At 75.7% G+C, this 13,286-nt stretch overlaps 1 protein-coding gene across 5 annotated transcripts in view; it reads right to left on the bottom strand.

Annotated features, from left to right (window-relative positions):
* PLEC (plectin) overlaps positions 1 to 9,187 on the bottom strand; it is a 59,868-nt gene extending 50,681 nt beyond the window's left edge. For 2 of the 5 annotated variants that reach the window (XM_090040914.1, XM_090040916.1), the window contains exons 1-2: positions 9,089 to 9,187; positions 5,309 to 5,504 (exon numbers count right to left, since the gene is read on the bottom strand). In XM_090040914.1, the coding sequence (XP_089897040.1) occupies positions 5,309 to 5,498 (190 nt within the window). In that variant the 5' untranslated portion in view covers positions 5,499 to 5,504; positions 9,089 to 9,187. Of the gene's footprint in view, positions 1 to 1,616; positions 1,765 to 5,308; positions 5,505 to 6,626; positions 6,676 to 7,443; positions 7,550 to 9,088 lie in introns of those variants that run through there. The other 3 variants (XM_090040920.1, XM_090040921.1, XM_090040922.1) reach the window with 3 other exon arrangements.
* Positions 9,188 to 13,286: the final 4,099 nt, after the last annotated feature.

Raw genomic sequence — 13,286 nt, 5'->3', positions numbered from 1 at the left:
ACCTTCCCATGAAGCCAGCGAAGCAGCTCACGTCGCGACGGCAGCTGCTGGTTTTGCTTCGATCATAAACAGAGCGACACGGCCCTGGGCCCTCGGCGTATCAGCAAAGTGTCTCGCCACACCGGAACGAATCCGCGTTGTCCCCCATGACGATGCCCCGTGCCATCTGCACCCCCTTTCCAAAACCCTAGATCTGCCCTCACCCCTGTGGCGGCCCGGACCCCCAGGGACAAGTCACACCGCGCCTGGCTGCACCCGGAGCCCCCAGCCCCGCCATCCCCAGGGCCAGGCCTTGGCTCCAAGCTCAGCCTTTCAGCCCTGCCCGAGTGGCCGGCACGGGCCAGCGATGCCCCAGGCTGGGGGCACCCCGCGAGGGGGCTGCGCCGGCTGCCCTTGACCAACACCAGGAGCAGCCAGGCCGAGCACCCCCATCCTGCCTGCCCGCGCCAGCCCGGCGCCAGGGAGCCCAGCCTCGCGTGGCGCTGGGGACAGGCGTGGACGCAGCGGGGGGACCTCCCGCACCGAGTCAGGGTCCAGGGCATGCTCCAGGGCACCGCCGGCACCTGCCGCAACACCTGGCCCCGTCCCGCCAGCAGCACGCAGAGGGCCCGGGGCTGCAGTGCCACGGGGCATGGGAAGGCCACGGTCACTGGCCACCCTCCCCTCGGGGCACCCCTGGAGCCAGCTCTGCCCGCGGCGCTCCACGGCGCGGTGCCAGGGCTGCGCTGGACCCACGCCAGCCCCGGGGCAGCGCGATGCTGGGGCTCGGCTGACCCCGCTCAGGGCGTGAGGGGCCAGGGGGACGCTATTCTGGGTGCTTGGACACCCCCGGACAGCGGCGGGGCAGGGCACCCCCAGGACGCCCGTAGCAGAGCCCGGGCAGGACGCGGGGAGGGGGCCTGCCACGCAGCCTGGCGCAGGAGCCCCCAGGCTCACACGGGGAGAGAAGTGGGGCGCGGCTCAGCGCGTCCCGCTCCAGGCAGGACACAGGGAAGGTGAGAGCGGGCGGGGGGGGGACAGCAGCAGATTCCACACCGATGAGCCAAGCCCCGCGCAGCCGAACCCGAGCCCTGGCACTCGCGGTATGCCCAGCCCGGCCCCCCACGTGTGGCCCAGCCCCCGCTCGAGTCCACCCCCAGCCCCCCAGCCTTCGGACTGGTGCAGCCCCCCGGCACGTACACGGCCCTGGCACGCGCTTGTCCCACGCACGGGCGCCCCCGTGCACGCCAGCCAGGGCGAGGGGCAGGGTGGGTCCCAGGAGCAGCCCCCGCAGCGCCCACCTGGAGCTCTGCACCCCCGCCACGCCGCACCTCGGCCCCTCGCCCCCCGTTCCGGCGCCCCAAGGCCGGTGCAGGCTCCCGCATGGGGTCCGGGCGCCCTCGGTGCTGCACAGCCCCAGCGCGCCCGGGTCCGCGGCACGAGGGGCCACGCCTGGACCCCAGAACCGGCCGCGCCCACCACCGCGAGCCCCCAGCCCCGGCCCGGGCACCCGGGACGCGCAGCCGCCTGCGGCAGCTGGTCCCCGTCAGCGCGGCCGCCCGGTGCCGGCCATGCCCTATTAAGGGAATGAGCGTGCGGAGCCGGAGCTGCGCGCCCAGCGCCGGGGTGCGGGGTACCTTTGTATCGCTCCCGCACGTCCTCGTAGGCTTGCAGGTAGTCCTGCTCCTCGAGGTCGGGGGGCAGGCCGCCCAGGCTGGAGCTGGCCATGGCTCCGGCTCCGGCTCCGGCTCCGGCTCCGCATGGGCGAGCAGGGGCTGCTGACAGCATGACAGAGAGCCCAGCCCAGCCCAGCCCAGCCCCGCCGGCCCGACCCCTTAAAGGAGCAGCCGCCGGACCCGCCGAAGCCCATCGCCTCGTGGCAGCTGGGCAGAGCCGGGGGGCGGGGGGGCCTAGGGATGCCTGCGCCCCAGGTGCATGGCGAGGCACGTGTCAGGCCCCATGAGGCAGCCCAGCCTAGCTCCAAACTGCCCCCACGGGGGGGACGTCCAGGGAGCCGCCCCCCTCCCAAGCAGCCAGGATCCATGCAAGCGTCTCCATCAAACCAGGGGCTTCCGCGGTCGCACAGGGCAGCTGCCCCCGCCTGGCAGCCCCCGTGGGGGGGGGCAGGGCAGGAGCTGCTGGAGCTGACGCAGCAGCAGGCTTCAGGGAGCAGGAACAAAGGAGGGGGCCGGCGCCCTTACACCCGCACAGGGCCGCGGCCAGCACCCGCCGGGGGCGCAACGGGGGGCATGGAGGGGGCTGCCCTATGTCCCCCATGCCACCCCGAGCCTCTAGCACTGGCTCCACGCATGCAAGAAGGTCAGCGCCGCCCCCCACCCATCCCGCCCAGACCAGGCAGACGGAGCCAGGATGTGCCCAGCTCCCTGGTTCCTGCTGACCCCAACCCCCGCAACACCAGTGCCCCCCCGGCCCCTGCAGCTCCCCCCCGCGGCCCGGGGCCAGGCCCCTCCACCCCCGCTCTGCATCTGTAACCCAACCCGGGCAGCTGTGACCCCTGGAGAAGAGGGCGCCGAGTGGCCGGTCCAGGCTTTCACCATGGGAATTGGCAAGGCTCCTCCTCTGCCCGGATCCTTCCCCTGCCCCTGCCCTGCCCGCGCACCACTGGGACTCGCTGCCCCCGGATGCGATTCAGGCTGGAAACAACCTCTGCTCCACTCCCCACCGCCCACAGCCGTGTGCACAGGCATGTTTCAATGCACATGTGTGTGCACTAGCAGTAAGCCTGGGCGTGTCTGCATGTGCACACATGCGATCCCTCGCACTTAAGAACGACACACACCTGCAGCCCCCTAACATGGCCACCGGGCACATGCCCCCCACGCGCACACACTGACACGCGTGTGCACGCTGTGCCCTGCATGTGGGTATGGCAGGGGACGGCACAGAGATGCGATGCTGGCACGGGGCTGGGGCCTGGACCCCAAGAGGCATCTCGGGGGCCGCGGGTCCCTGGGCAGGCTGGCGGGGGGGATGGACTGGCCACGGCGGTGCCCCCCCACTACGTTCCCGGAACGTGTCCCACCCCTCCTGGGAAAGCCAGCATGACGCAGCCGCCGCGGGGGGGGACATCATCCCTAAATATAGACTCTCAAAGCCGGCGTAACCCGAGCGGGCAGGGAGCCGGCAGGGCCCCGTGCCCGACAGAAATAGTGCGGAGAGGACGCAGCAGCCGCGGGGACAGTCGGCCATCGCCCGCGGGGCACCGCCACGCACCTGCCGCGGCCGGGGCTCGGCCGGGGCCACGCGGCCCCCCGCGAGCACATGCAACGCCTGCCCGCAAGACCCCGAAGCGCTCCCCCTGCCCCAGCGCGGCCCCCAGGACAACCCGCATGTCCCAGGGGGCTGGGGCTGGGGGCAGAGCTTGCCCCTCCACAAGGGCCCTGCCCTGTGGGGGCCTCTGTGCCCCAGAGCCGGGGTCTTTGCCAGCCCCCCGCAACATGCAAGGAGACGAGGCCTTCACCCCCCAGGGGCCATCCTGGCTGCCCCCTTCTCCCAGGGCGGGAGCCCCAGCCCGCCCCCGCCCCCGCCCCCACCAGGGCCCGGGGTGCAGGCCTGCTGCTCCCGCCGTGCCGGCCCAGGGGAGGGGAGGTGGGGGCCGCAGGGCGGGGGCTCGAGTTTCACGGAGACTTCCTGCAGCGCTCCCAGCCGGGATGCTGCCCGGACCCGGGGGCGGGGGCGGTCCTGCCCTGGCGGGCGATGGGCGCGCAGGGCCGCGGGCGGGGCAGACGCTGGGGCGGGCGCGTGAGCTGCGGGGCGCGGGACGCGGCCTGGCGCAGCGGGGCTGGGCAGGGGTCTCGGCGCAGCCCCAGGGGAGCCCGGGCGCCCGAGGGGCCCCCGCGCGCTGCGCTCACCTGTGCGGCGGCTGCGACATGCAGGACACGGACGGCCGTGGGAAAACCCGCCCCATGGGGGGAGTGCAGCCCCACGAGCGCTGCCAGCCGCCAGGGACGTGGCCCTGCGCAGCGCCCGCCCGGGCGCACAGCACCACGCGGCACGGGCAAACCCACGGGCGCCAGGGCAGCGCGGCCGGCCTCCGCGCCCGCCCGAGGGCAGCTTGTGACGCGCCATCCCCGGGGCACCCCTGCACCCTGGGGCAGGCAGGCCGGGTTTGCCCCCCGGGGCGCAGGCTCAGACAGCCCGGCAGCTCGTTAGCTGCGAGCTGCCTGCACCGCCGCGGGGCTGCTCCCGCCGGGCGCGCACGCGGCTCCTTGCCCCCCCAGGCGGGCAGACGGGCGCTCGGTACACCCCCCCCCGACCCCGCTGCTGCGCGCCGCGGGCCCTCTGGCGGCAGCCGCTGGCACTGCAGGGAGATCCCAGGCAGGGCCAGGATGATGCGGGGGTGGGCACGGGTGCAGCCCCACACCTTCCCTGCGCCCCCCCCCCCCGCTCCCGAGCTGGCCCCCGGCTCCCGGGCGGTCACTCTCCTCCGGCTGCGCCAATGCCTGGCGACCCCGGGGAAACCGTGGGGCCACACGCTCCCCCAGCAGCTCGCCTGCCTCCAGAAGGGCAGGCGCGCTCCGGGGTCAGAGGTCGCCTCCGCCAGCCCCAGGACCCGCAGGCCACAGCCCGGGCACCTGGGAGCTCAGTAGACCGTGCTTCCCCGATGTCGAAGTGGGCTCCTCAGCACGAGCTGGCGCCGCGGCCCCAGCGACCCTGCGCCTGCTGTGCCGGCGCTCCCAGGCTGCGTGGGCCCAGCAGCTGTGACCCCACGGCCTCGCTGCGGCCTCGCCCGCCTCGCCACGGGCTCTGCGCTGGGTACCGACCACGCGATGACATCCGCGTCGCTCACAAACGTCACCAGCGACTCACTTGCACCTCCGTGCCCCTGGGCCGAGCGGCCCGCGGCGCAGCATTCACACCCGGGCCCTGCTCCACCTGCCAACCTGCCTGCCCTGGCACCAGGGCCTTCCCTGCTCCTTCCTCCTCTCCCCTGCCCTCCCCGGGGCCCCCTCTCCCAGGGGCGTGGGCACGTGGGATCCAGGTGCCCCCCCAGCACTAGGCTGCCCCACCCCCTGAAGCCGCATCCCGGGCTCCCGCCTGCCCTTTCCGCAGCTGCAGAGTCACTTGCGACCCTGGGAGCCCGATCCCGGACCCGCAGAGCTCAGAAACCCTGAAGCCGCGGAGCAGCAGGGCCGCAGGGACCCCGAGGTCGCATCCAGTCCCGAGGCAGGACCGCGCAAACCAGCCCGGACAAACCCCACGTCGGACCGCCGAGCAACACGACACCGCGGCCCAGCCCCCGCCGGCAACCCCGGCCCATCACACCCCATCTCCGACGCCCACGCGGCAGCCCCGCGCCGGGACCTACCTGCGATGCGGATCACGGCGCGCTCGGCCGGGTCCAGCACGGTGCCGTTGCCCGCCGACGCCTTGTTGCGCTTGCTGCGCTGGTGCTTGGCCAGGTTCCAGGGCAGCGTGTCCCCGGGGCTGGGGGACCCGCTGCTGCCGCTCGAGCTCTCCTCCGCCATCCGCGACCTCTCCCTGCGGCCGCCCGACATCAGCTCCTGCGCGGGGGGCGAGGGGTGTGAGAGCCCGGACCCGCGAGCGCTGCCCCTCCCTCGCCGCCCCGGGGGCCAAACCCTGCACCCCATCGTGCCCCTCGACCCCAGCCCCAGGCTAGGGGAACTGGCCCCTCCCTGCCACTGATGTCCTGTGCGTCCCTGAGCACGTCCCTCAGCCCGGGGGGAAGCAGCTCCTGCCCACATGGCATTGCCAGCTTGTGCCCCCACACACCGTGACAGCTGTCGCTGCCTCACACGTGGGTGCCCGCACGCATGTGCCCCAGGGTCCGCCCTCTGCTGTGTCCCCGATTCAGACACCTCGGCCGCGCTCTCGGGCTCTGCCCAACTGCCCCGCGCGCCTCCCCTGCCCCGCAACACCGAGGGCCGCAGCCAGGCCTGGCCCTGGCCTCACCGAGCCCTGGGGTGGCACAGGGCCCAGGCCGACGCGTGCGAGGGCAGGCCCCTTTTGCAGGCACCAGCTCCACACACAGGTGCACGCACTATGGCACACGCGTGTGTTGTCTGATGCACGTCCGGCCGAGTCGGGCACCCAGGGCAGGTCGGAAAAGGGAGCGGGCCCCGGCCCGGGCTGCATCGCGCGGCATGGCAGGCGTGCCCGGGCCTGCGACCGGGGTATCGGGTTGCGGCCTCCGCTCGTGCACACAGGTGTGCGCACACGCGCGCGCGCGGTGCTGGCGGCGGGGAGCGAGGAGCAGGCGCGGGGTCCCGGGCCCCCCCGGCGGGCGGCGGGGGGGGTCCATCGGCCTTTTCTGCCTCTCGGCCTCCCCCTCGCCCGCTTGCCCGGCGGCCCCGGCGCCGCCGCAGACGTGGCCCCGCAGCCCGGGCGCGGCCTGGTGCGGGTGCCGGGGCCGCAGGCGCTGCGGCGGCTCCCGGGCGGCAGGTGCTCGAGCCGGGGGCGGGTCCCACCGCGTCCTCGGCCCCGCGCCGACGGGCCCCCGGGGCCGCCCTCGCCCGCAGCGCCGCGCCCGCCCCCGCCCCGATGCTGCAGCTGCGCCCGGCGCGTCCCGCAGCCCCGCGGCGGCCGCAGGAGCGGGCCCGGGCGGACCCCGCTCCCCGCCGGCCCGGCAAGGGGCAAGGGGCAAGGGGCCGGGCGCGGACACTCACCGGGCGCGGCGCAGGCGCGGCGCGGGGCCCCGCCGGGCGGTGCGGAGTGGGGCGGGCTGCCGGGCGGTGCGGGGCGGGGCCGGGGGTGGCCGCGCCTATCGCCGCCGCCGCTGCCGCCCATGAATTATTCACCGCGCCCGCGCAGCCGCTCTGCCGCGGCCCCGATCCCGCGCCTCTGCCTCTCCGCACCCCGGCAGCCCAGGGGTTAACCCCGCATGTGCCCGCTGAACCCCCTCCGCACAGACAGCCGCGCTCTGCTCCGAGCCCGCACGCCAGGGGTTAACCCGCCTGCACCCACAGCACAGTCCGCCCAGGATTACCCCTGTGCGGCACACACGGCCCGGGCCTCCAGGGGTTAACCACGTCCTGCACAGGCCCGGCAAGGTAGGGGTTAACTCCCTTGCAACCACAGCGGGGCCTGTCTGGGGTTAACCCTGTCCTGCGCAGAGCCCGGCACACTAGGGGTTAACCACCCCCCCACAGGGCCTGGATGTGCCGGGGTTAACCCTGTCCTGCGCAGAGCCCGGCACACTAGGGGTTAACCCTGCCCTGCACATATGCGGGGGGGGGGGGGTTAGCCCTCCCTCTCTTGCACACACAGTCTGGGACGCCAGGGGTTAATGTGCCCGGGTTAACCCTGTCCTGCACAAACAGCCCCGCCTGCTGCGGATTAACCCTCCCCTGCACAGAGCCTGGCACACGGGGGTTAATCTGGGTGTGCCCCCAGCCCCCCCGCAGCCAGGAGGTGCTGGAGCTCGGGCCCAGCGCCACGGGGCCAGCTCGCTGTGCCCGCCGCGGCTCCTGGGCGCCTCCTTACCGGCTGCATTACCCAGCTCCGTAACATGGCTGCTGCACCGCCGGCGCGGCGCGGCCCCACCCAAGCCAGGCCTCCCTCCCAGGGCACGGCCGGATCCTGATCGGCCAGGCCCCCCCGACACGGCCAGAGGGGCTGAGCCCAAGTGGGGGCGTGGACCGTGGCTGCGGGCGGTGACTCCCCCCCGGGCAAGGTGCAGGCCTGGCACCGCAGGCCCTTCGCCAGCCCAGGTGGGAGCCACAGCGCAGCCCGCGGGCACGGCCACGGCCACGGCCACGGCGCGTCCCCAGCTCCCTGCAGCTGCCGCCGCAGCGTCGCCCGCCGGCCGTGCCATCATGCGCTTCACATGACCCAGCCTTTGTGCGTGCCCAGCACAGCTGCTGCCGGCTCCTGGGTGCACGCGCGTGTGCATGTGTGTGCATGGAGGCCTCCCTGGCACAGCGCTATGTGCACTCACGCCACCCCGTCTGTGTCCCCCATGCCCGCGCTGTCCTCCCCTCTCGTGGCCGGAGCTGCAGTGCCCGTGCCAGCCAGGCCTGGGCCGTGCAGCGCTGGACCTGGCCCCCCCGGGGCTCCCGGGTTGGGGTGGCTGCTGCAGGCCCGGGAGCTGCGGGTGACTCCGCCCCGGGGCGCACCCCAGGGCCTGGGAACGGAGCAGGCGGGGCCTGGCGGTGGCTCGCACCCGGGGTCAGACTCACCCCAGCCCAAGGGCCTGCTCCGGCCAGGGCTGGAGGCAGGGAGAGGCCCGGCCCGGCCAGCCCCCCGCAGCCCGGCCCTGCGCACCCCTGCCCTGCCCTGCCCCGGCGCTGGCACTGCTCCTTCGGTTGGAGAGGAAATGACTAAGGGGCTGCGAGCGAGAGATACGGCATGGCAGCCCGGGCAGCGCCGTCGTCCGCCCCACGCAGGCGCAGCCGGTGCCCGTGGCGGGCGCTGCCTCGCTGGACCTCTGGGTCTCGCGCAGGATCGGCCGCAGGCACGGCCACAGAGGGACATGAAGCCCCACGGCCTGAGGGGCCTGGACGTGGGACACGGACACTGGCGTGGAGCGTGTTGTTGGCTTCCGTGGCTGTGAACCGCGCACTCCCACCCCAGGCTGAGAGCAGGGATCGGGGCAGCCGCCTCCCCCCCTCCGCCCCAGCCCCAGCTCCACGCCAAGGCCAGGCCAGGGCTGTCCGTCCCCGCACCAGGCCCAGCCCCTGGCCTGCAGAGCGCCACGGCGCTGTCACCGCACGCGGGGACCACCCTGCCCGTCTCCACATCCTGCAGCCAAACGCTAGTACCAGGGACGAGCGGGGAAACTGAGGCACAGGCTGCAGCCGGGCTCCCCGCTTCGCCAGGACAGGACCCTCCAGCGCCGCACGCGACCCAAGGCAGGTGCAGTCAGGGGCCCGGAGATGGATTCGCGCACGGGGGAACCACCCCCACTGCCCCCCTGCAGCGCGGTGCTGCCCCACAGCCCTCGCGCCCCATTCACGGCCCCGGGGCCTGCCTTGCCGGTGCAGCAGACGCGCGCCGGTGCGCGCTGCAGCTCCCAGCCCCCCGCGCCCCATGGGCTGCAGCCGGGCGGCCCCATGCGGCCTTGCGGCGGGTGCCGCGGTCTGCACCAGGGTGCCGCAGCCCGTGGCGGGGCTGCCCCAGGCTCTCCTACCTGCGTGCGGGCAGCCCCACGCCGGCTTGTCCGCCTGGGCTCCTTGTCGGGCTGCGCCCGGGTTGCAGAGCTCGGCTTCGCGCCCTTCCTCCTCTTCCTCTGCAGCGAAGACAAATGGGGCTCGTCAGCGCCGGCAGAGCCCGCTGGGGCACCCGGCCTGGACCAGGGGTGCGCCGGCGCCCGCTCCCCCCAGCCCAGGCCAGCCCGGCCCCGTTGCACCCCGCCGCCCCGGCGCTGGCGGCTGCGCGCAGGGCTCGGGGCGCTCTGCAAAGGGGCCTTGTGCCAGGCTCAGCCGCTACGGCCGTGACGATGCCCAGCCCCGGAGAGGGAGAAGTGACTTCCCTCATTAAGCGCCGGACAATGGGCCTCTTTCAGGCCGCACTCCGCCCCGCCGGGCGTGAGCGGCCCCGAGCCGCCAGAGTCGCTCACCACCGCACACTTGGCACGGGCGGCCTGCCGCCCTCCCCCACGCCGGGCCGCGCGGCGCTCGGGGCCCGGGCACGGCCGGCGCTGGCGACGCGGGGCCGGGAGCGGCAGGAAGCGGCAGGTGCGGCGAGGCGGGGCCCGGGACAGGTGCCCGGGGCGGTGCTGCAGCCAAGCGCGGACTCACCTCCGAGCCGGCCAGGGACTTCCCGCGGCCCAGCTGCTTCCCTGCAACAGAGCAAACGCGGCGTCCGGAGCTGCCCGGCGGCAGGGGAGCAGGCTCTGCCAGGGCCCCCGCGGCAGCGCGGCCTGCCCAGGACATGCCCCTGCTGCGGCCGCCGGGCGCGGCCGGCGCAGCTCCAGGGGCGCGTGGGCGTGGGAGCACCCCTGCAAGCATGCGTGTGTGCCTGGCGGGGCGTGTCTGTGCCAGGGAGCCCGTGTACTGCAGGGGCGCCCACACAGAGCGCGCCTCACGCGTGTGCTTGCGTGTACCGGGGGGCCCTGCGAGGCCTCTCCCACCTTCCCCCCAGGCCGGCTCTGCCCTGCTCCCCGGCACGGATTTGGAGTCACCCCCTTGGCTCCGGCGGCTGCTGTCTCGCAGCGAGTCACGCCGCCCGCACGGTGACAGGCTGGTGCGTGGGAGCAGCACGCAGCAGAGCCCGCAGCTCCCAGCATCCTCCGGGTCCAGCACCCTGCGGGGCCAGGGCTGGGCCCCCTCCCCGCGCACAGCGCTGCAGACGTGGCCCCACCTGCCCTGCACCCGCCTGCCCCGGGGCAACCCCCGCGGCAGGGCACACCCGGGGGCAGGCCCCAGCGGGCACCTGGAGACGGCGTGTCCGCCCGCCCCGCAGCCAGAGCCTGGCACCGCAGCACGGCCCCTCCTCGCCCAGCCCCTGCCCCGCACGTGGCCCGGGGCAGCGCTGCCACGGGGGGCTGCTCCATGGGCCAAGGGGGTCAGACGGGGGTGGGGGGGCTGAGCATGCAACCCGCGGGGCAACGCCTCCAGCTGCAGCGGGCAGAGACCCAGCCTGGCCCCTGCGCCCATACCCGCTGCCGCCACGCCGGGGAGGTGTCAATGGGGAATGCAGAGCCGTGGCCTGGGGGGACACGGGCCGGACGCGGCTGTGTGCTGGGCTCGGGGCGGGGGGGGGGGGTGGCTGCAGCGGGCCAGGGGCCACGGGGTGATGGGCTGCGCCGGGGGGCTAGGGGGCAGGGTAAGGGGGAGCGCCTCCCAGCCTGGGGCCGTGGGCTGCTCCACGCACGGGTGCCCTGGCCCAGGCCACAGCCCCCCCGCCGGGCCCGATCCCGGCGCTGCTGAGCTCAGGCAGGGCTGGATGGGGCAGGCAGAGCAGGACCCACGGGTGCCCCAGAGCCCCGCCGCCGGACACGGCCCCCGCACATGGGGCACAGGCCCCGGACACCTACCTGCAGGCAGCGGGGCCGGGGCCTGAGGGGGCGGGCGGCCCCGCAGCGAGCCGAGCAGGAAGAGGACCCAGACGGCCACAGAGCCCAGCGCCAGCCCCGCCACCCAGGCCACGCGCAGCCACGCCGGCTCGCTCGGTGCCCACTGGCCCGGCGGCGACATGGCCCGCTAGCCCCGCGGCCCACACGCGGCGCGGCACAGACGAGCTCCAGATGTGCCGGGCGGGGCCCCTGCCTCTGACTCACTGCGGCGCGGCCGAGCCCGGGGCCAGCGACCGCCCCCGGAGCCGCGCCAGCCCCGCTCCCCGCGCCCCGGGCCCCGCCTGGGCCCTTAACCCTCGCCGGGCAGGGCGCCGCGCAGGCAGGGGCCGCGCAGCCCGGGCACTGCGGTCCGGCGCCAGCCAGCAGCGCTGCTCCCAGGCCTGGACCTTGCCAGGGACGTGCCCCCGGCTGCCGTGCCACCCCGAGCCTTGCACGCCACTGCCGGTGCGAGTGCCAGGCTGTGAGCGTGCCGGCCGGCGCGTGCGTGGCACGGCCCCGGCAGGGCTCCCAGCCACAGGCGTGGGCTCGGTGGCAGCGTGGCTGGGTGCTGGGGGCCACGCGTGGCAGGGACACGCTTTCCTTTGCGCCGAGGAGGCGACGGGGCCTGGGCCAGCCGGTGCTGAGCCCCGTCCTTCCCTGCCACGGGGTCGCCGACAGCCTCCCGGCCCCGCACCCCGCGCCAGGCCCGGCACGGCTGCCCGTCGTGCTCCCCGGACATGCGTGGGCATGTCGACCCTCGCCGCGTCACAGCCGCCGGCTCCGCCCCAGGGCACGGCCGCAGCAGGGGCCCCGCTCCCCCTCGGGCCGCCGCGCTGCCCGGCCAGACCCACGGGCACGCGGGCTCGGGGCAGGCCGGGCACCTCCGCTGCGCACCAGATGCTCCAGCTGTGCGGGGGGGGGGGGCTGCAGCAGGCGCAGGGTTAACGCTGCCAGCGGGGCCTGGCAGGCGGCAGGAATGTTCCAGAAACGCTCCCGCGCGACATGACGGCGGCCCCCGCCCCCCCGGGGCCGGCTCCCGCCGAACAGGGGCAGAGAACGGACCCCCCGTCCCGGCCGCGCAACAACCAGGGGGCTGGAGAACGTGGGGGGGCAGGCAGACCCCAGCCCGTGGTGCCCCCCACTCCCACCCCACAGCCCCCCGCCCCACTGGTGCCCCCCACTCCCACCCCACAGCCCCCCTGCTCCACCGGTGCCCCCCACCCCACAGCCCCCCCGCCCCACTGGTGCCCCCCACTCCCACCCCACAGCCCCCCGCCCCACTGGTGCCCCCCACTCCCGCCCCACAGCCCCCTGCTCCACTGGTGCCCCCCGCTCCCACCCCACAGCCCCCCGCCCCACTGGTGCCCCCCACTCCCGCCCCACAGCCCCCCGCCCCACTGGTGCCCCCCACCCCACTGGTGCCCCCCACTCCCACCCCACAGCCCCCCTGCTCCACTGGTGCCCCCCACTCCCACCCCACAGCCCCCCGCCCCACTGGTGCCCCCCACTCCCACTCCACAGCCCCCCACCCCACTGGTGTCCCTCGCTCCCACCCCACAGCCCCCCCACCCCACTGGTGCCCCCCGCTCCCACCCCACAGCCCCCCACCCCACTGGTGCCCCCCGCTCCCACTCCACAGCCCCCCGCCCCACTGGTGCCCCCCACTCCCACCCCACAGCCCCCCTGCTCCACTGGTGCCCCCCGCTCCCGCCCCACAGCCCCCCTGCTCCACTGGTGCCCCCCGCTCCCGCCCCACAGCCCCCCTGCTCCACTGGTGCCCCCCGCTCCCGCCCCACAGCCCCCCGCCCCACTGGTGCCCCCCGCTCCCGCCCCACAGCCCCCCGCCCCACTGGTGCCCCCCACCCCACTGGTGCCCCCCACTCCCACCCCACAGCCCCCCTGCTCCACTGGTGCCCCCCACTCCCACCCCACAGCCCCCCGCCCCACTGGTGCCCCCCACTCCCACTCCACAGCCCCCCACCCCACTGGTGTCCCTCGCTCCCACCCCACAGCCCCCCCACCCCACTGGTGTCCCTCGCTCCCACCCCACAGCCCCCCCACCCCACTGGTGCCCCCCGCTCCCACCCCACAGCCCCCCACCCCACTGGTGCCCCCCACTCCCACCCCACAGCCCCCCGCCCCACTGGTGCCCCCCGCTCCCACCCCACAGCCCCCCTGCTCCACTGGTGCCCCCCGCTCCCGCCCCACAGCCCCCCTGCTCCACTGGTGCCCCCCGCTCCCGCCCCACAGCCCCCCTGCTCCACTGGTGCCCCCCGCTCCCACCCCACAGCCCCCCGCCCCACTGGTGCCCCCCGCTCCCACCCCACAGCCC

The sequence above is a fragment of the Crocodylus siamensis genome, chromosome 3 (genome assembly GCF_052110815.1).
Source record: "Crocodylus siamensis isolate JL-2025a chromosome 3, ASM5211081v1, whole genome shotgun sequence".
NCBI lineage: Eukaryota > Metazoa > Chordata > Crocodylia > Crocodylidae > Crocodylus > Crocodylus siamensis.
The sequence above is the reverse complement of the archived record's forward strand: the minus strand, read 5'-3'. Positions and strand labels throughout refer to the sequence as shown.